The sequence below is a fragment of the Narcine bancroftii genome, chromosome 14, assembly GCF_036971445.1.
Source record: "Narcine bancroftii isolate sNarBan1 chromosome 14, sNarBan1.hap1, whole genome shotgun sequence".
Classification (NCBI taxonomy): Eukaryota; Metazoa; Chordata; class Chondrichthyes; order Torpediniformes; family Narcinidae; genus Narcine; species Narcine bancroftii.
The window spans coordinates 70,912,509-70,933,256 of record NC_091482.1 but is presented as its reverse complement, the minus strand read 5'-3'; the positions used below and the strand labels follow the sequence as shown (position 1 = coordinate 70,933,256).

The following is a 20,748-nucleotide window of genomic DNA, read 5'->3' as shown; positions in this document are numbered from 1 at the left end:
TTGAAACCTTGCATTATCATATGGAGTTTGGGATCTAATTTTGAGATGGTTAATAATACACTCTTATATTCCCGTCATTGCTTATTACAATTTAAAGTTGTATATGGGGCTCATTTGTTTAAAGTTAAATTATATCTATTCAGATGTAAATCTATACTGTGATAAATGTTAGAGAGGCTTCTTTAATTCATTTGTTTTGTACATATCCTAGCCATGAAAAATACTGGAGGGGAGGTATTTCAAACTCTATCTTTAATTTTAAATGTAAATCTCGAGCCTAATCCTCTTTTTGGTAACAATTGGAGAAGATGATATTCCTTTAACTCCAATTAAATGATGTATTCTGCATCTCTCCTGGCTCGATGTGCAATATTGTTTAGTTGGAAGGATGCTGCCCTGCCCACTCATGCTCAATAGCTCAGGGACATTATGACTTGTTTAAATTTAGAACAGATGCGTTACTTAATTAATAATTCAAATATAAAGTTTCAAGTGCTGTAGGGACTATTTTTGAATTACATTCATAATCTCTAGACATAATATTCTTTTTTAAAATTTTCTAGTTGCCCTTTTATTCTATGAATAAAGTATATATTTTCTTTTGTCATACACCTTGGTTTAGGGAATAGGGTTTAGAATGACACTGTACGTGAAAAAACTTTTTTTTCCTTGTTATCGTTTTGAATTTTGGTTATATGTGGTTTATAGCTTGAAGAGTTATTCAATTTGTCATTCATTCATTGTTATTATGTATTCTATATGCATGTTTTTTCCAAATTAATAAAAATATTTAAAGAGGTAAGTTTAGGGGAGACATCAGGGTTAAGGTTTTTTGTTGTGGGTGGTAGTGAATGTTGAAACATGAGGGTCACTTAAGAGATCCTTAGAAGGACACATGGATGGAAGAAAAACTGATGATTATGGGGTAGGAAGGGTTTAATGTTTTTAATCATAAGAAATATTCCATTGTGATTGTGCCAAGAATTATTCTTTCAATATCTGTTAATTCAACAGAACAACATGGGTCGAATAAAGGGAAACATAAAAAATAAAAATGTATTCTTATGAAATTGGGATCCAGTCAAGTTTATTTTCATCTGATTGCACAAGTACAACCAGATGAAACAATGTTCTCTGGTCTTCAGTGCAGAATGTGCAGACACATTACACATAGACAGACAATATTCATGCATACAAATAAACAAAAATAATTTTGTAAATATGAGTGTCTCAGATGGTTAGTGTGAGCAGTTCCTTTGGTCATTCAGCATTCTCACTGTTCCTCAGTCTGGCGGCGCTGGTTCTGATACTTCTGTATCTCTTTCCCAATAGGAGCAGCTGAAAGATGCTATGTGCAGGATAGAAGGGGTCATCGATGATTTTGCGCATCCTCTTCAGACAACGATCCGAGTGGATCACATCGATGGGGGGGAGGGGAGACTCCAATAATCGCCTCTGCCACTCTTGTGGCCCTGTGGATTGACCTCTGATCCATTCTTCTGCAGCAACCATAATACACAGTAATGCAGCTGACCCAGACGCTCTCAAAGAGCTCCTGTGGAAGGGTGACATGATAGTGGCTGGTAGTCTTGCTTGCTTCAGCCTTCTCAGGAATTATAATCACTGTAATGCCTTTCCGACAATAGTAGAGGTGGTTCCCTGCCCAGAATGGCGCTTCATTTAAACTGATACAAAATCAGACTCTATGATGCCACAAGCTCCTTGTGTAAAATGTCCTCAGAAATAATGATAATAACTTGCCCATCAGATTTCAGTAAATAATCTGTGCTTTTTGCCTTCACATTGTTTTTTTCCCTATCATCCATATCTTAACATTTTTTTTGGATCAGGGATTGTCACAGATTTGTGTTAAAATTAATCTTTAAAGTTATCAAATTATATATTTCTTAGTAAAGTTTGTTTGAGGGTCACACACAAACACATGCATAATTCTTTTTTTAAAATTATTTTAGTTTAGAATTTTAATCTACAATGCAAGTAATATTGAAAATAATTACATTAATTATTAATTATTAATGTATTTTTAATCCCCCAACCCCACCCCACAATACAAAAAGAAAGCAATAACCAAATAAAAGTGTTTTAAAAAATTCTCCAAAAGCACTGTTTACAACTCAATATCACACATATATATCTTCAATAATTCAAATCTTGATTCTGAATTATTCCCAACACACAAAAAAAATCCCAAAATAGTCTTTATAATACAATTCTTTCAGGGATATATAAATATCTATATATTTATATATCCCTGAAATAATATAAACAGAATCAAATTCAATTGGAGTCACATCAAATCTATGAAGAGGAATTAAAATGTGGAGAAGACAGAATAAAGGAAACAAAGAGAAAAGTAAAGAAAGAATAAAAATTGATAAAATGAGGCTTTATGGTTGAAACAGTACCATTTCGAGCCAGAAATTATTCTGTACAAAGTGAAAGGAGGAAAGTTTAGGGAAGAGATGAGTGGCAAGATTTTTTTACACACAGAGTTGTGGGTGCCTGGAAAGCCTTGCCAGGGGTGATGGTAGAGGTTAAAACATCAGGAGCATTTTAGAGACTCTTAAACAGGCACCTGAAAAGTAGAGGGTTACGAGGTAGGAAGGGTTCAGTTTTTTTTGTAGGAACTTACAAATTAGCTCAACATCGAGGACCAAAGGGCCTGTACTGTGCTGTAGTGTTCTATGTTCTCTCTTTCAATCTTTGTATCGTGTTTTCTATAGCAAGCACACTTTGTACAGAGTATACAAGGTTACCAAATAAGAAGAATACAAGTACATTTCCAAAAAAACAATAGCAATATTATCCCTTTCCCATACAATGCAATGTTGTCAGAATGACAAAAAAGAAAAAGTTAAAAAAAAGAACTAACCCCCTGCTGAAAAAACCTGGAATGTTTTGACATAAAATTAGAGCAGTTGTGCTGAATCTATAAAACATTCCTAACTGAAGAAATGATTAAGGCAAACAGATTTAATAAGCATGAAAATAGTCAATAAAAGGACTCCAAATTTTATTAAAATAACCACTGAGTACTAGAGGGTGGAACAGGATCTTTCCATCTAAGTAGGATCGCTTTTCAAGCTATAAGAGTTTTAAATAGTATGACTTGACAATCAGATGAGGAAAATAGCTTGTTAATATCATGTAACCCTCCAAACAAAGCTGTTAAAGGATTAGGTTCAAGATTAACATGTGATATCAATGACAAAACACAAAATATCTCCCTCTAATAAGGTTCAACAGCTCAACGTGACCAGAATATATGTATCAACGTTGCTTCCTCATCGTTACATCTGTCACATCGGGGATTTAGATCGGGAAATATATGGGATCATTTGCTCTTAGACATATAAGTCTGATGTACAACCTTGAACTGAGTAAGAGAATGTCGAGCACATAAGTGAAGAAGTGTGAACTAATTTAAGCATCAAATTCCAATGTTTGAGTAAGAAGTTTTCTATGTCCTTGTCCTGCATCTGCAAAAGTTCACATTTTGAAGAGTTAGGGTTAATTTTGTTCTAATATTTAACTTCCTACACTGAGATTAATGGACAATAAATGTCCAAACCTCGTTCTTACGGGGGAGTCTCAACCTCTTGGTGTGATTCAAATATTGGAACAGTCACGATTTACAAGTGTAAAGCTCTCAATCCCTTATACCTGTGCCACCATTCAATAGGGTCGGGGCTGATCTTTTATCTTGCTTAATAATCCCAAATGAAGTGATAAGAAGACACTTTGAAAGTAAGAATAGGGCTCGGCAGAACAAACTCGAATTAATGAAAAATAAATCATGCTTGGCAGTTTTTTTGAAAGTGTTTGAGGTCACTAGCAGAATAAAGGATGAATCAGTTGATGAGATCAATTTGAACTTTCAAAAGTCTTTTGAATATCTGCTAAAGATGATTATTTTTAAAAATGAGAGAATAGGGTACTAGGGGCGAGATACAGGCATGAATTAACTAATGAAAAGAAAGCAGAATGGGAATACATAGCCCCTGCTGTTCAGGATCTACAGTGTCTCAATAATCTGGATCATGACTAATACATGCAAGTTTCCTGATGACACAAAAGTGGGTGGCAGTATGGAATGCAAGGAGAATACCAAGAGGCTACGCTTATGGTCAGAGGATTTGAGTGTAAGAGTTGTGACACTTTGCTACTCAACACAAATGGATCAATGATTAAACTTATTGCACAAATTAATAAGCCCAGAAAAAGCATGCCCAATGTTAAAGTTTATTTTGAGGCATGTAAAAGTGAAAAGCAAAGATCATTTGTTGCACATCTATCAAACCTCAACTCGACTTGCACCCCTGCCAAAATGGTTTGGGAATATGTTTACCACTGGTCTGTGGCATTCAATGAGTCAGATCATTGCAATCTCATGAGCACAAAATAAGAATGATCATCTGACCTTCAGTTGCCATTAGTGCCCACATCGTGCACATGAACGAAAACAAAAACTTTTTAGAGCAATACTTTGTTTTACTTCCACCAAATTACTAACTTGTGGATTCCCCTGCGTATCACATTTTCCTTATCTTTTTCAACATTCCTTCTGTGCAGGAAAGTTTGAGATCAAAAATGCAAATATAAAGTGGAAAAATATATCAATATGTCTATTTATTTTTATCTTTATATTTCCATTTTTGATCTCAAACTTTACACCATCTCAGAATCACAGTGTTAAGATAGTGCACTGGAACATACTCAGTACCATTCTATGGAGACACATCACATCAATCAGTCAGAATGCAACAATAGCAATATGTGGAATGTTTCATATTCCATATTTTTATGGACTCCTGCTAAACTATCTTCTAGAAGCACATGGTCTTTATAAACACTGTGTGAATCAGATTATTGTATCTTGAGTAGGGGGGGGCCAAACTCCAGTCCCCAAGCTAACTGTGGCCCATTGCCCAATTTTAAGTGGCCTTGGGTGAATTTTAAAAATAAAATGGAATATGGCCTGATAGAACAGTCTCCAACAATAATAAATTGCACTGCACGAACATTGCACTTCCTAGTTTCAATAGTAGATGTTGCGCAATTTTGAATAATGACTAGGCCTACCATTGCAAAGCTACGCATTGATGAAAATATTTACCTCATTTAAAAAAAAGTTTATCTCAGTTGATTAAACATGGCAGGACTGAAAAGATGGAAAATAGCAAGTGCGTGCCGAAAATTTCAGACACAGTGGGAAAATGAATTCTTTGGCTTGGCTTCACGGACGAAGATTTATGGAGGGGGTAAAAGTCCACGTCAGCTGCAGGCTCGTTTGTGGCTGACAAATCCGATGCGGGACAGGCAGACACGGTTGCATACTTTTCACAGAAATCAAGAGGAAGTATGTTTGTATGATTTGCAAGTAACCTATTAATTTAATAGCCTATTGTAGTGAGATGCTACTGCAGAGCGAGATAACGAGACACACTCAGGTGTAAGTGAAGTCAAGACTGATTTATTGATCTCCCCAGCCCTTCTTTTATAGTCCTAGCTTCCTGCCACTGGGCCTGTTTTCCCTGCTGCTGTGGGCGGATGTGACAGCACTGGTGAGCTGGTCTTTGATTGGGTGTGGTTCCTGTCATGCAGGCTCCTGGCTCGTGAAGGCCATGAGTGTGAGCGGGCATTCCATGCTCACCGCGTTAGTCCACAATTTTGAGTGCCGGTTCGCTTGCCAGGTAGTGGACTGCTATACTTATCCTTAATGGCCCATCTACAGATTTACACATTGATCATGAACTTGGGCCATGAACTGGAGATTGCCTTGCCCCTTTCTTGATCTGTTCTTGTTTTGCACCCAGCTTTTTATTTTGCACTGCTTTTGAATGAGAGTTTGAAAGAGTTGTATTGTATTCATATAAATTTTTAAACATCTCCACTGTGAGCACATCAATAAACTACTGTAATGTCAACACCTAAACTGTTCAGTTGTGTCATACAGTTATGAATTTTCAATGGCATGTGAGTTTTCTGGTCTAAAATCACCATTTTTCTTGCAATGTAACTGGTTAAAAACTGCCAGCCTTAATATCGTTTGCCCCTATGACTCCTTATATTTTGCTGTATGTGCCCCACAACTAAAAAAACTTTGGCCATCCCTGCCACAGGGTGATTTTATAAGCTCTTCCAAAATGTCTCCGTCTCAACTCCTTTCCTCAATCTTTGCTTCACCTAGTCTCCTGAATAGTAATACCACTATTCAAATCTATCAGTTCTTTCCCCATGGTCATACGTTTAAGCCCTTTAAGCACTAACCCAATTTTCTTCTGAATATTATGATTACATTTGTTTCTATTTCAGGAAGTGCTTTCAATTTAGTTCACAATTCCATGTGCGAAAAAACCAAACCCCTGTATTTCCTTTTGCCACTAGAAACATTTTCTCCATACTTATTATGTTAAATTAATTCATGATTCTGTTAAATCTTATCTTAACTTTCTCTGCATCAAGTAGAACAGCCAGACCCTCTCCAGTCCCTGCAAATGCATGAAGACCATTACCTCTGCTCTCATTTCAGTAACTGGTAACTTTGACCATTTGTTCTAATGTTCATTTGATCCTACAGTCCTCATGTAGCCATTATATGTACATGAACCTTGAAATGGAAGGTCTTTGACCATGAGGACATCATCATTGCAACATAATCCTGTCCTGGTTGCCATGTCCAGCAAGCATTAGTTGACATTGTAGAAGTGTGACTCCTGACATGGCACCTGTTCACACATTCCAGCTCTAAATAAATATCTTTTGCACTTTCACAAAACAGTCGTTGGAGCTCTGCCAACAGCAATAAAGATAAACTCTCTAGGAAATTTTAGATTAACCTTATCTTGCTCCAGATTGACTGCAATCAATTTGAATGAAACAGAGAAATGTGTGGTGGGTGTTGGAGGGGTTTAAGTTAAAGAAAAGAATGCAAAAATTTGACATTTGAATTTTGCAAAGTTCATTCCATTTCTCCCAATGAATTCTGAATGAAGAATCCATCTTCACTGAAGTCGGGCTCATTTATATCACAGGCAACTAACTCGATGTGCTACTTTATCAACACTAAATCCTGAAAACTCAGCGGTTATTTCGAACTGGAAAGCCCAAGATTTCAGGGTCATTCTGGCTATCATGTTGACTCATGACTTCATGCAGCGATGAAGCAACATTTTAAGTCAATTGTGTTTTTTACTTTTTTTATTTTAAAAAAGCCTCCTGTCAGCATTAAGTGAACAAAAGGGGCAACAACCTGAGTCTCAACGCAGGCCAGACAAAGTAGATAATTGTGCATAGCAGGAGGATGGAGGACCACTCACCACTGCATGCCAATGCCTCCATACCAGAGAGTGGAGAGCACAAAATTTCTTTATGCCTACTTGAAGTACAACCAATCCTCAACCCACAACACCTCCTCATTAGTCAGGAAGGCACAGCAATGGTGACACTTCCTAAGGAGGTAGAGGAGGGCAAGACTACTACTGGCCACTAAACAACAATTTTCTACAGCACATGTGTCCTGGCTGGCTGCATCATAGTGTGGTACCAGTAAAGTATCAGATCAGGTCAGTACAGAGGATGATTAAAACTGCTGAGAAGATCACTGGGGTCTCTCTACCCTCTATCAACAATATCTACAGGGAGCCATGCTTAAAGAGAGCCCAGAGAATAATCGAGGACTTACCCCTAGTATCTTTGAGATGCTACCTTCGAGGAAGACATACAAGAGCATAAAAACCTGGACTGCTGGGCTGGGAAATAGATTCTTCCTGCAGGCCATGAGACTGTTGAACAATCCTTTATACTCTCAAATTATTTTGGATTGCTATGGATATACAGTATGTCATTTGTGTGCCTCTGTGTGTGCACGATGGTGCAGACATATGTGGTTTCGTCAGGTTGTAATATCTACAGATAACAATAAACTTGAACTGGAATAAAGGTTATTAGCAAAACATGAAGTTACAGTATATAGTCTATTGTGTGATCAGTGTCAGTCCATAAGTTCACAAGAAATAACCAGGAAATTAAACTTTTTTTTCAGCAGATCCATCCTTTGTACAAAATGTGTGGCACAAACTTTAAGCCATTCTCATTAGAGTGCATTTTATTTTAGTATTTAAATTATTCTATGGAAATGATTTGCATCCATTTGGATTGGCACAGCTTTGATAAATGTGCAATGCAAAGCTTTTTGGTGAAAGTTTGGAATTTTTGACATTGGAATACATAAGTATTTTTAATGTAGAAATAATATTGACTGTAGCTTCCTTGAATGTGTCTTTAACTTGAGAATCTAGAAATATTCAAATGTGTAGAAACAGATTTTAAAACCGGACATGAAATGAGAGGCAAATAAACTTGACATCCATGGAGCACGTGGTTTTCTAAAATGTTTCCAAACAAGTGGTTGTTGAGATGTCCAACATGCCATAACAGAAGAACATGAGCAGGAGTCGGCCATCCAGCCCGTCGAGCCTGCTCTGCCATTCAATCAGATCATGATTGATTTGAGGATAGGCTTATTTCTACCTACTCGCTGTTTCCCCATATCCCGAAATTCCACCACTATGCAAAAATCTATCCAATCTTGTCTTAAATATGTTTACTGAGGTAGCCTCCGCAGGTTCTTCTCACCCGCTGCCCCCATTTGACGTGATCTACTAGGATCATTGACTGAAGAGGGCGCGCAGAATCATTGAGGATCCTTTCCTCCCTACACACAGAATCTTTTAGCTGCTCCTGTTGGGAAACAGATACAGGAGTATCGGAGCCAGGATGAGGAACAGCTTCTTCCCACGGGCAGTGAGAATGCCGAATGACCAAAGGAACCCTCTGAGACTCTCATATTTACAAAACACTATTTAATTATTTATTTGTATATACAATGCCCTCCATGTTTAGGACAGACACATTTTTCCTTTATTTGCCCCTGTGCTCCACAGTTTTAAATTTGTAATCAAAGAATTCACATGTGATAAAAGTGCACATTCCAGATTTTATTCAAGGATATTTGTTTACATTTTGGTTTGACCATGTAGAAATAATAGCACATTTTATACATAGTCCCCTCATTTCAGGGCACATAATGTTTGGGACATTTGTCTTCATTCACAGAAATACAGAGGCTACAATGCAAGATTCAAACCACGAGTTCGCCACAGAGAGGATGTCCAGATTACAGTTTGCTAAGAACTATTTAAAAGAGCCTGCAGAATTTTGGAAAAAGTCTTGTGGACAGATAAGACCAAGATTAAGCTGTATCAGGAGTGATAGAAAGATAAAGTGTGGAGGTGTCAAGGAACTGCCCAAGATCGAAAGCATACTACCTTTGCCCTAGTTTACATTTTGCAGTTTAACCTCTGCATTTTGGTTTCTGGTCTTCTGCCCTTTTGGCCCTTTCAAACTGCTGTGTAAAATGGGGTTTACCGGGCAATTTGCGGCAGTTAGAAAGGGTCTGACCCGGTCAACGCTGTCGGAATCCGGAGGAGTCACGTGATGGAGTAGTGGCCGGACGGTGAACTCCAGCCCTCTCCAGAAAAGTCGGAAAAAACAAAGGAAAACACAAAGGCACAGAAATAAAAGTTACAGAAAAGTGAGTATAAAGGTGGAAAGAAGATGGCGACAAAAAAAGAAAAATCGAAAGCAACGGTAAGAAGAGAGGAAGAGAAGACAAAGGAGGAAAAAGGTGAAGGCCTTACCTGTCCGAAGAGGCCCGCTGCGGAGAGAGAAACCCACTCCCTCAGGTCGGTAAATAATGGACTACAAAAATGGCTCGCAGAGCCGAGTAAAAGTGCGCAACCGCACATGCGCGATTCTTCGCGTATGCGCGATGCGAATGAAAAAAAACACACCGACGGGAGGGGGGACCAGCTGGGGAGTCGATCTCCACAGCCGGCAACGACAGCTGCAGAACACCTGCAGCAAGAAGAGACCACAGAAGACAATAGAAACAAGAAAGAAGAGAAGAAAAGGGCAACAAAGAAACAACAGATGGTCAACCCAGAGGAAGAAGAAGAGGAAGAGGAAGAGGACAGTGAAATAGAAGAAGAAAAGAAAGGCAAGATAAAGGATATACTTTCTCTTATTAAAGAATACATGGAGTCATTTAAAGAATGGCAAACACAGGAATTTAAGGATTTAAGAAAAAGAATAAACAACACAGAAGAGAAAATAAATAAAATAGAGATGACCTTAACAGAAATGGGAAAGAAAATGGACAAGATGGAAGAGCGGGCAGTAGCAGCAGAAATGGAGGTAGAAGACTTAAAAAAGAAATTGGAGGAATCTAATAAAAAAACTAAAGAGACACAAGAACTACTAGCTCAAAAAATAGATACAATGGAAAACCATAACAGAAGAAATAACATAAAGATAGTGGGCCTTAAGGAAGATGAAGAAGGCAAGAATATGAGGGAGTTTATAAAAGAGTGGATCCCTAAGACCCTAGGATGTCCAGAACTACAGCAAGAAATGGAAATAGAAAGGGCACATAGAGTATTGGCCTCTAAACCACAACCACAACAAAAACCAAGATCTATTGTAGTAAAATTCCTAAGATATACTACAAGAGAAAAGGTACTGGAGAAGACAATGGAAAAAGTAAGAGAGGGCAACAAACCACTGGAGTATAAAGGGCAAAAAATCTTCATTTATCCAGATATAAGTTTTGAACTCCTAAAGAAGAGAAAAGAGTTCAATACAGCAAAGGCGATTTTATGGAAGAAAGGGTATAAATTTATACTAAAGCATCCAGCGGTATTGAAAATATTCATTCCAGGACAACAAAACAGACTATTCTCGGATCCAGAAGAAGCACGAAAATTTGCAGAACAATTACAAAAATAGACTGAGGGAGGAAGACGGGTAATGAGAGTTAAAATGATCACGATTGATATGTATGTGGGTAAAGACAAAAATAGACTGAGGGATGAAGACGGGTAATGAGAGTAAAAATGATCACGATTGATATGTATGCGGGTAAAGAGGTATAAGAGTGAATAGAGACAATGTGCATACGTGAATGTATCTGTACTTAGAGGAAAATATAGATAGTATAGACAAGAATTAATAAGGGAAGGTAATGGAATAGAGAGAATAAGGAGGGAATTAAAAGAGTGACCTTTGTGACATATGAAAAGTGAAATCTTTTCTGGGGGGGCGGGGTGGGGGGAAATAGCGGTCACTGCAAAATCAGTTGACGCTTGCGAGTGGATTCGCAAATCCAAATGGAGAGGGGAGATGTGGTTGTCCGGAAAATGTTGGATGTTGTAGGAATGTTGTCTTATAAAGAGTTGAAAATAAGAAAACAGAAATGGAAAAGGAGGAAAGGTAATGATGGAAAAACGGAAAGAGAAGATAAACAAAATATAAAAGGGCTACGCTGAACTATATGACTATAAATATTAATGGAATACATAACCAAATTAAAAGGAAGAAACTACTAAATTTAAATGAATAAATGTATTCCATTAGAAAAAATAACATATAGGTTAAGAAATAATATTGAAATATTCGAACAAGTATAGGAGCCTTACATTAAATATAATAGCGAAAACCAACCGGGGACAAACATTACCTAAGTTGATGGAAGGAGAAGGAAAGAAAAGAATGGACTCAGTAGAATTTCTGGTGTATTTTTGTTGAATGACAACATTGTCTGACTGGCTTAATGCAACCTAGATTGTATACCTAAAATGGATGAGAGTGGGGGGGTGGGGGGGTGGCCTGGGAATATATGTGTGAAAAAGAAATAGTGTATATCATGGCTAATGTGATTTATGGTGTGAAAAATAAAAAATTTAAAAAAAAAAAACCCTGTCGGAATCCAACTGGGACCCTGACCCACCTCAGAGGTCGTCAGGGAACCCTGTGCCTCATGACTTTCTGGATGAGTCTCTCATGGAGAATCTTGTCAAATGCCTTGCTAAAATCCATGTAGACCACATCTACCACCCTACCTTCATCAATTTCTTTTGTTACTTCCTCAAATAACTCAATTAGGCATGAGCCATGACCTTCCCTTCGCAAAGCCATCCTGACTATCCTTGAGTCGACTGTTCTTCTCCAAATGGTCATGGATCCTGTCTTGAAGAATACTCTCCATTAGTTGACACACCACTAATGTAAGACTCACCAGTCTATAGCACCCAAAACTCTATAACCTTTTTGAAACAAGAGGACTACATTTGCCATTCTGCAATCCTCCGACACCTCCCCTATGGCAAAGAGGATTCAAAGATCATAGGGACTGCCCCAGCTATCTCTTCCCTCACTTCCCAAAGCAGCCTGGGATATATTGCGTGCGGCCCCAGGGACTTATCAATCTTGGTATTTTTAAGAAAATCCAACATCTACCTCCCATCCTATTCTTTTTAAAACACCTAAGCCCAGTACCTGCATAAGTCAATCGCCCTTTCTCCAGCCAAGTGTCAGTAACGGCCACAACATCATAGTTCCATGTACTGATCCCTGCTCTAAGTTCATCCCCTTTATTCTTAATACTCCTAGCATTGAAAGAGACACCTTTCAAACCTTTCTAACTAGCTACATTTATGTTTTGTCCGCAGCCTGTCCTTCAACCCCAACTCAGAACACAGAGCATCATGCTTTTGTCCTTATACCCTAATCTCTGCAGACACATTCTGATTCCCCTCCTCCCCCCACCCCCCACCTTCCCACCGCCAAACAAGTTTAAACCTCCCCAATAGGTCTAGAAAACTTGCCCAGTAAAATATTGGTCCCTCTCCAGGGCAGGTGCAGCCCGTCCTTTTTGTACATGTCAGACCTTCCTCAGAAGAGATCCCAATGATACAGAAATCTGAACCTCTGCCCCCTGCACCAACTCTTCAGCCACGCATTCATGAGGCAGCAATCCTGAAATTATTTTTAACTTTCCTAACTCCCAATATTTTCTCTTCAGGATCTAATCTCCACTTCTCTATGCCATTGGTCCTCACATGGACCATGACATGTGGCTACTTGCCCTCCCCCTCCAGAATCCTGTGAACTCATTCAGAGACGTCCTGGACCCTGGCACCTTGGAGGCAACATACCATCCAGGAGCCTCAGTCTTGTCCACAGAACCTCCTATCCACTTGTCTAACCAACGAGTCCCCAATCACCATAGCTCTCCTCTTCTCACCCCCTTCTCTTCTGAACTGAGGGGCCAGTCTCTGTGCCGGAGATGTGAGCACTTCAACATTTGCCCCCCCCCTCCCCAGGCAACATTATACTTGTTGAGGGGAATGACCAGAGGTGCTCTGCACTGCCTGCCTCTTCCCCTTCCTTCTCCTGACAGTCACCCAGTTACCTGTCACCTGACTTTTAGGGGTGACTGTCTCTGAAACTGTCTATCACTACCTCTGTCTCCCTCAAAATCCGCAGTTCCTCTGCTTAACCCTTTGCCATCTGTGCCCTTTTTAACTGTCTCTAAACTTTAATACGCACCTCTCCAACTCTCCTATGATGAAGTTGTGCCCTCTTCTCCTAGAATTGCCCATGTGACAGAGTATATAGATATGATTTTGGGAGGTAAATTGGGAAAGGTTTGTTAGTGTAGGTTACATACAAACACTTTAAAACAGATCTTATTTAAAATACTGGAACTCTGCCCCATGCCAGACATATCAGGGCCTCAGAGCTTTTGCAAGAGCTTTGAAGAGTGGTCAAGAGACTTCACTAATGGATTGTTGTTTACAAAAGGCAACAGATGAAAGATCTTGTTGGAGCCACTTTCTGTCTGGAAGAGAGCTTGCTGTTCTAAGAGGGTCAAGTGGTTTTGCAAGCAGAGAGAGTCAAATGAGCTTTCTCAGAGAAAGAGAGAGATATGGAGAGAGAGAGAGAAAAACAGAGATCACTTGTACAGTGTTACAGCCAGCAGAAGTAGCTGGGACTGGAACAGTACAAGCTGGCAAGCTTGTGGAAAGCCCCATTTTGGAAGATGGCTGACTCAAAGCCCTTGTGGTTCATGCAAGAGGAAAGGACTGACTGTCTAATCCTTCATTTGGAATAAGAAAAACAAAAAGGAACTCTGTGGTGACCTGAAAGAAAGAGGTTATCATCTGGAGAACCTTGAAGGGGCAAGTTTCGTCAGCAAGACACTGGAGTGGGTGATGGAAGTACATCAGTTGTGGATATCCTGTAATAACAAATCTCTCTCTAAATCGACAAGAACCTTCCTGAATGGTAGCCATTTACCTTTCAAGCACCAAAGCCTGGTGAACTTTATAAATGTTAAATTCTGTGCATAGTATAAGAATTGCCTATAACGAGTGAACTTGGAGGAATGAGAATTGTGATTGGACTGTGAACCAAACAACTTTTCTGAACTTACACACACATTACATACAATTGCGCTTTGAATTAGAGGGGGGTTAAGTTAGTCCAGGCCTTGCAGCATTTGAAATCCCTCCACCAATTTCCCCTTCATCCTTCTGTGCCCTAACAAGTACAATCCAAGATCCGACAATCATTCCTCACATGCTAACCTTTTCGTTCCTGGTATCATTCCAGTAAATCTTCTCTGAACCCTCTTGAACACCAGCACGTCTTTAATCAAATAAGGCACACAAAACTGTACACACAACTCCATGTGAGGTCTCATCAGTATTTTCTAAAGTCTCAACATGACATCCCTACTCTTAGATGCTATTCCTCAACAAATGAATGCCAACATTGCATTTGCCTCCTCCACCAATTCAATCTGGAGGTTAACTTTTAGGATATACTGCACGAGGATTCCCAAGTCTCTTTGCACCTCAGAATTTTGAATTTTCTCCCCATCTCAATAACAATCTGCCCATCTCTTTCCTCTGCCAAAGTGTATGACCGTAACTTTCCAACATTGTATTTCATCTCCCACCTCTTTGCAATTAGAACCCTTTTTGTGGGTCAGTGGAAATAGAGAGCTGTATTTCTCCTGCAACTTTAAAATCCTTTTCGTGGGTCAGTTGAAGTGGTCTTTCATTCCTCTATAGGCAAAAAGAGGAAATCTGACTTTCTGTCTATAACTACACAACCTCCCACAAAGGAGGTTGAAGAGCTGTTAACTCCTGTGCTGCTTCCAGCAAAATGTGCCCTCTCCTTTCACACTTGGCTTCTCAGTGGTGTCTGTGTTGGTTCTGCAAATGCATCCAGTAAAAGGCACATGATGCTCAAAGCTCGCTGCTAGTTTCACAGTCACTTCAAATCCTGCAGGCAGTTTGTTGAATCTCTTAAAGGGATAGTCCTACTCCAATAAAATGAACTGAAAAATGGGAGATTGTCACAATAGGTGCAGAAAACTCTGACAGAGGTTAATAAAGCAAGTGGAAAAGCAAAATTACCAAGGGGTTAAAGTTGGGAAAAATAGTGGAAATACACAGCCAGTCAAGCAGCATCTGCAGAGAAACAATTCACTTTTCAACTTAATGGCCTTTCATCGGAATGGGTGCAGGGTTAAGAAGTAGAAAGAAGTTAAAGGAAGGAGAGAAAATTAAGGGAAAGGTCAATGATAGGATGGAAAGCAGCTCCACTCAGACTTTAAAATCCCACGACCGTGGGGTCTGCGCCCAAGATAGCGGCACCTGTGATTGGCAGCCGCCAAGAGATTACGGACTCCAGGGGAGTGGAGGACTGCTGCAGAGCACCAGAAAAGGGGGAGACCATCCCCCATCTGAGAAGGAGAAGCAGAGGAGACAACCCATGGGATTGTGGGGACTGTGACCGTGGCAGCGGACCAGTGAGGGGACTTTGTGGCTGAAAGACCTACATATGCAGCAGGCTGCTGGTGTCTTGAGGTAAGGAACCCATAGAGGCTGCTGGAGAATGCTGTTGGGAGACTTGTGCTGGACTGCAGGCTGCTGGAGACTGGCTCAAAACTGGCTGAAGGGGTACCAGGTATCGGAACTGGGATGCAAGGGGGTGCCATAGGTACTGATGGATTCCTGAGTTGGAAGTTCAGATCTGGAGCTCAGGTTGCCAATGGTTTGGACTGTGTGGCTGCAGGGGCTGTGGGAGCACTGGAGGCAAATCTCTGGACACTCGGTGATTCTGGGGGACTCTCTTTTGATTCTCTTTCTCTGACTGTAAGAAACACTTCAGGCAATTTCTGCCAATGATGAATCTGTCTGCCTCATAGTAGGCAAAAGCAATTTCAGGTAATATGACCCTGTTTTATTACAATGACAAGAAACTGAATCTTGAGGTTAAAGGATAAAATGAATGATAATGCAAGATTAAAGAGGGTAGTATTGTAACAAAACTAAATAAAGTTTATTGTCATCTGATTACACAGGTACAACCTGATGAATTTTTGGATAGGAGTCGTAGTATCAAATATGGAATATTTCCTTTTTCTTGGAGCACTCAACATCTGAGCTCAAGAATTTTAGACAGCATGCCTAGATAAGTTTGATTTCAATGTGTTATGGAAAAGTTCAAAACTAAATGTGTGCAAACTGATAAGATCTGTGTTTTTTGTAAATGGAAATGGGTAACCTTTTGTGACTTCTCCACTTGAATTGCTTTGAAATTGGTTGATTAGTGATTGAAAAGCACAGCATTTGACTAAAACAGTGATGTATTAATTCCTACAAATATGTAAAGAACAATTAGGTTCCTTCAAAAATATGTTGGATGTGAAACACTCCAACTGTTGGGACATGACTGAACATAATACTCCAGTTATTCCATTTCTTAGATTCATATCTCATTTAACTTGTTCCATAAAATTGGAATGTTTCTACCAAGTCACATTTTAACTGACTCATGAGAATGGTCCAAGAATGATTTTGCGATGAACTTGGGGCCAGAAGTGTCAGAACTTGAGAACCTGATCCAATGGCTTTCCACTCACCCAACTTGGAGGAGCTCACCCAGTGGGTGCACCTCCACTCCAGTCCAGTCCAGTCCAGTCCAGTCCAGACCATTCCAGACCACTCCAGCCCGGCCCAGCAGAGCCCCCAGCTCAGGCCCTGCCCAGGGACCCACAGCGGATGGTCCCGCCCGCGGGTTGCGTCGCCCACGTGCCCGCGCCCGGTCCACCTCCCCCAGCTCCGCGCGCGCCCGGTCCACCTCGCCCAGCTCCGCGCGCGCAACCCCTGCTTGCCGCTCACGCACAAGATGGCGGTGGATCAGAGCGGGAGGAGGCCGGACGCTGCCGGAGGCACCTTGTGAAGGTGGATGCGGAGCCCGTTCACGGTTGACCCCGCCGCCGCGGACACATGGCGCCCGGACAGTTGTGCTTCCTCACCTGGATGCTTCCCGCGCTCTTGGCTGAAGGTGAGGGCCCCCGTCCGTGGAGATACGGCTCTCTCGGTCCCTGCACATGGCCCCGGCCGTGGACGGGAGAGGGGAGAGGGAGAGGAGAGGGGAGGGGGAGGAGGGGAGAGGGAGGGAGGGGAGAGACAGGAGATGGTTGGGAGAGAGAGGGGAGGAGGGGGGGAGGGGAGAGACAGGAGATGGGTGGGGAAGGGGAAAGAGTAGTGGGAAGAGGAGAGGAGATCATAGGGGGTGTGAAGAGGTGGAAGCAGAGAGCATGGAGGCGAAGGAGAGAGGGTTTGGGTGAGTGTAGGGATGAGGGAGGGAGGGAGGGAGTGGGTGAGGGGTGGGGGGAGGAGACGTGAGATGTTTGCACAACTCCAAATGGGTGAAACGATCTTCATGCTAATGATGTTTGAGGAAAGACTGGCTGTTAAAACACGTTTTTTCATGGTCCCAAGTGATCCAACAGGCTTTTCAAGCACTTATTATGCAGAAAAAGCATTTGGTGTATTGCAAGTTCCCACAACCGGCACTGAACTGGCATTGGGTCAAATGAAGAGTCGAGAGAATGACAGGATGGGGAGAGGCACGGGATTCAGGGTTGGTGAGTTGGGTATTTTCAGAGAGTTGGCTGAAGAGGGTGGGTGAGCTCAAGGCTTCTGCACCTGTGGAGTGAGGACCAGGCTTTTGAACTGTCAGGGTTGTCTCAGGTCCCTGAGTTTGGGATGGGGGGGCGGTGGTGAGGTTAGATTGGCACCATTCATGGCTGTCTGTTTGGGAATCTTAAGTGTTGTATGGATCAGATTAGATGGGTATGGATATGGGGATCAGGTCAGTTGGTTGGGGAGGTGTATTTGGGGCTGGAAAAGAGTGATTGTCGTTAGTTGGACATCACAGTGGTTAGAACTGCAGGGAAGTTGAAGTTTGAGAGTGAGAATTGAAAAGGATTTATAGAAAGGTTAAAGCTGAGAGTTTCAGAGTTTGTATTGGGTTTGTTGCCAAAAGTAGGCTTTCATCTCAACTGCAGGGCCAAAATTAACGTAATAAAACCAGTGTTTTAAAGAGAAATTGATGCTTGTCAAATGAGTCCTCCAATCAAATGCATGTTGTGCAGAACTCGGAATTCTTGAGGGTTGGGTTTGAAGAGTTGTTAGTTTTGTTCATTGGTCGAAGGAGTTTGTACCTTCTTCCCTTGTCTGCGTGGGTTTCCTCTGGGTGGTTCACTTTCCTCCCCCATTGAAAAATATACAGAATTTGTAGGTTAATTGGGGTATTTGGGTGGGACCAGAAGGGCCTGTTTATTGTGTTGTATGTTTAATTTTAAAATTTAATTTGTAACATGAATTCGTGGCATTGAGTCATTGTACTGTAATTTATAGTTTTTTTCACTAATTTTTTTATTTTTAAAAATGTAATTTGCATCAATTTTGCTCCTGTAATGTTGCCACAAAAGAAGTTTTGTGATTTATGTTGTTAATGGCATTAATAAGCTGATCTATTTTTGATCATATTTCTACTTCAACAATTCCTCTCTATACTAAGCAGCAAACTCCTTAATTACAAAGATGTCTGTAAAGATCTTCTAAATTTCTAATCTATTTAAAATCTGTTTTGCTGTTGCTTGACTTGATGGAACAGGGGTTGATGGGGTGTGGTCTGGTGCTCCAGTGGGGTAAAAGTGTGAATTGTGACATGGATTCACTTTGTTTTATAGACTCAAGCAGTATCACTTTGGAAGTTTGAATTATCTTAGCAAATGTCAGGGCATTGATAGTGCTTACTCTCTTTATTCTGGTTCTCCCGTGTATTCATACCCTTCGGCTTCATCTGTTGACAGTAGAGTACAACTTGCGACATCTTGTGTTGGTGGTTTATCATAACCATTATTAAATATTGGGATAAGTACAGGGCTTATCCATTTTAATTATCATAATTATTTAAAGTAACTTAACATTTAACTTAACTTAACAATTGAATGTAAATTGGGCAGCACAGACTTGTGGACTGAAATGGCCTGTTGTCATGCTGGATGTCTAAATTAATATCTTTTGGCATGCCCTGACAAAATATGTATTGGCTGGAGCAGGTCATACTGAGTAGATTTCCTTGATTAAGCTATAGATGTTGTGTATACTAAATGTAAGGCACTCAGAGTTGAATTACGATTTCAGATTTATTGTCAGGCTGTATTCATGTCATCACATATAACCCTAAGATCCTTTTTCCTGCAGGCAAGGCAGAATTCCCACTTATTGGTAATTTTAAAAAAAAAGTACAGATGTAAACAAATAAAGAAATGTGATTAAACTGTGCAATACATCAGATTCATCAGATGCAAGGATCGACAATGAGATAGACAACAGACTCGCCAAGGCAAATAGCGCCTTTGGAAGACTACACAAAAGAGTCTGGAAAAACAACCAACTGAAAAACCTCACAAAGATAAGCGTATACAGAGCCGATGTCATACCCACACTCCTGTTCGGCTCCGAATCATGGGTCCTCTACCGGCACCACCTACGGCTCCTAGAACGCTTCCACCAGCGTTGTCTCCGCTCCATCCTCAACATCCATTGGAGCGCTCACACCCCTAACGTCGAGGTACTCGAGATGGCAGAGGTCGACAGCATCGAGTCCACGCTGCTGAAGATCCAGCTGCGCTGGATGGGTCACGTCTCCAGAATGGAGGACCATCGCCTTCCCAAGATCGTATTATATGGCGAGCTCTCCACTGGCCACCGTGACAGAGGTGCACCAAAGAAAAGGTACAAGGACTGCCTAAAGAAATCTCTTGGTGCCTGCCACATTGACCACCGCCAGTGGGCTGATAACGCCTCAAACCGTGCATCTTGGCGCCTCACAGTTTGGCGGGCAGCAGCCTCCTTTGAAGAAGACCGCAGAGCCCACCTCACTGACAAAAGGCAAAGGAGGAAAAACCCAACACCCAACCCCAACCAACCAATTTTCCCTTGCAACCGCTGCAATCGTGTCTGCCTGTCCCGCATCGGACTGGTCAGCCACAAACGAGCCTGCAGCTGACGTGGACTTTTTACCCCCTCCATAAATCTTCGTCCGCGAAGCCAAGCCAAAGAAAGACACAGAGAAAAAAAATCAGTAAAGTGCACAAAGAAGAATCCTGATGCAGGAATCCTAGTAGCTGTTGTTGAACCTGGGGGTGTGAGTCTTGTTGCACCTATACTTCGCTGATGGCAGTAGCAAGAACAGATCGTGTGCTAGGTGGTGTGGATTCTTGATGATCACTGCTTCTCTCTGACAGCAGTTTTCCCTGTAGATGTTCTCAGTGGTGGGGAGGATTTTGCCTGTGATGTCCTGGGCTGTGTCCACTATTTGCAGGGCTTTCTGCTTGGGCATATTGGTGTCCCCATACCAGACCATGATCCAGCCGGTCAGCTCACTTCCACCGCACATCTGTAGAAATTTGTCAGCATTTCTGATATCATACCAAACTTTAGCAAACTCCTG

General features: G+C 41.1%; 1 protein-coding gene and 1 long non-coding RNA gene across 2 annotated transcripts in view; one reads left to right on the top strand and one right to left on the bottom strand.

Annotated features, from left to right (window-relative positions):
- LOC138749718 (uncharacterized) overlaps positions 1-17,096 on the bottom strand; it is an 83,697-nt gene extending 66,601 nt beyond the window's left edge. Inside the window, exon 1 of the long non-coding RNA XR_011348840.1 lies at positions 16,859-17,096. This is a non-coding gene — a long non-coding RNA (uncharacterized lncRNA). The remainder of the gene's footprint in view (positions 1-16,858) is intronic.
- The window catches only part of igdcc4 (immunoglobulin superfamily, DCC subclass, member 4), a 101,725-nt gene continuing 98,043 nt past the window's right edge, over positions 17,067-20,748 (top strand). Inside the window, 1 exon segment of the mRNA XM_069911475.1 lies at positions 17,067-17,283. Within this exon segment, the coding sequence (XP_069767576.1) occupies positions 17,226-17,283 (58 nt within the window). The 5' untranslated portion in view covers positions 17,067-17,225.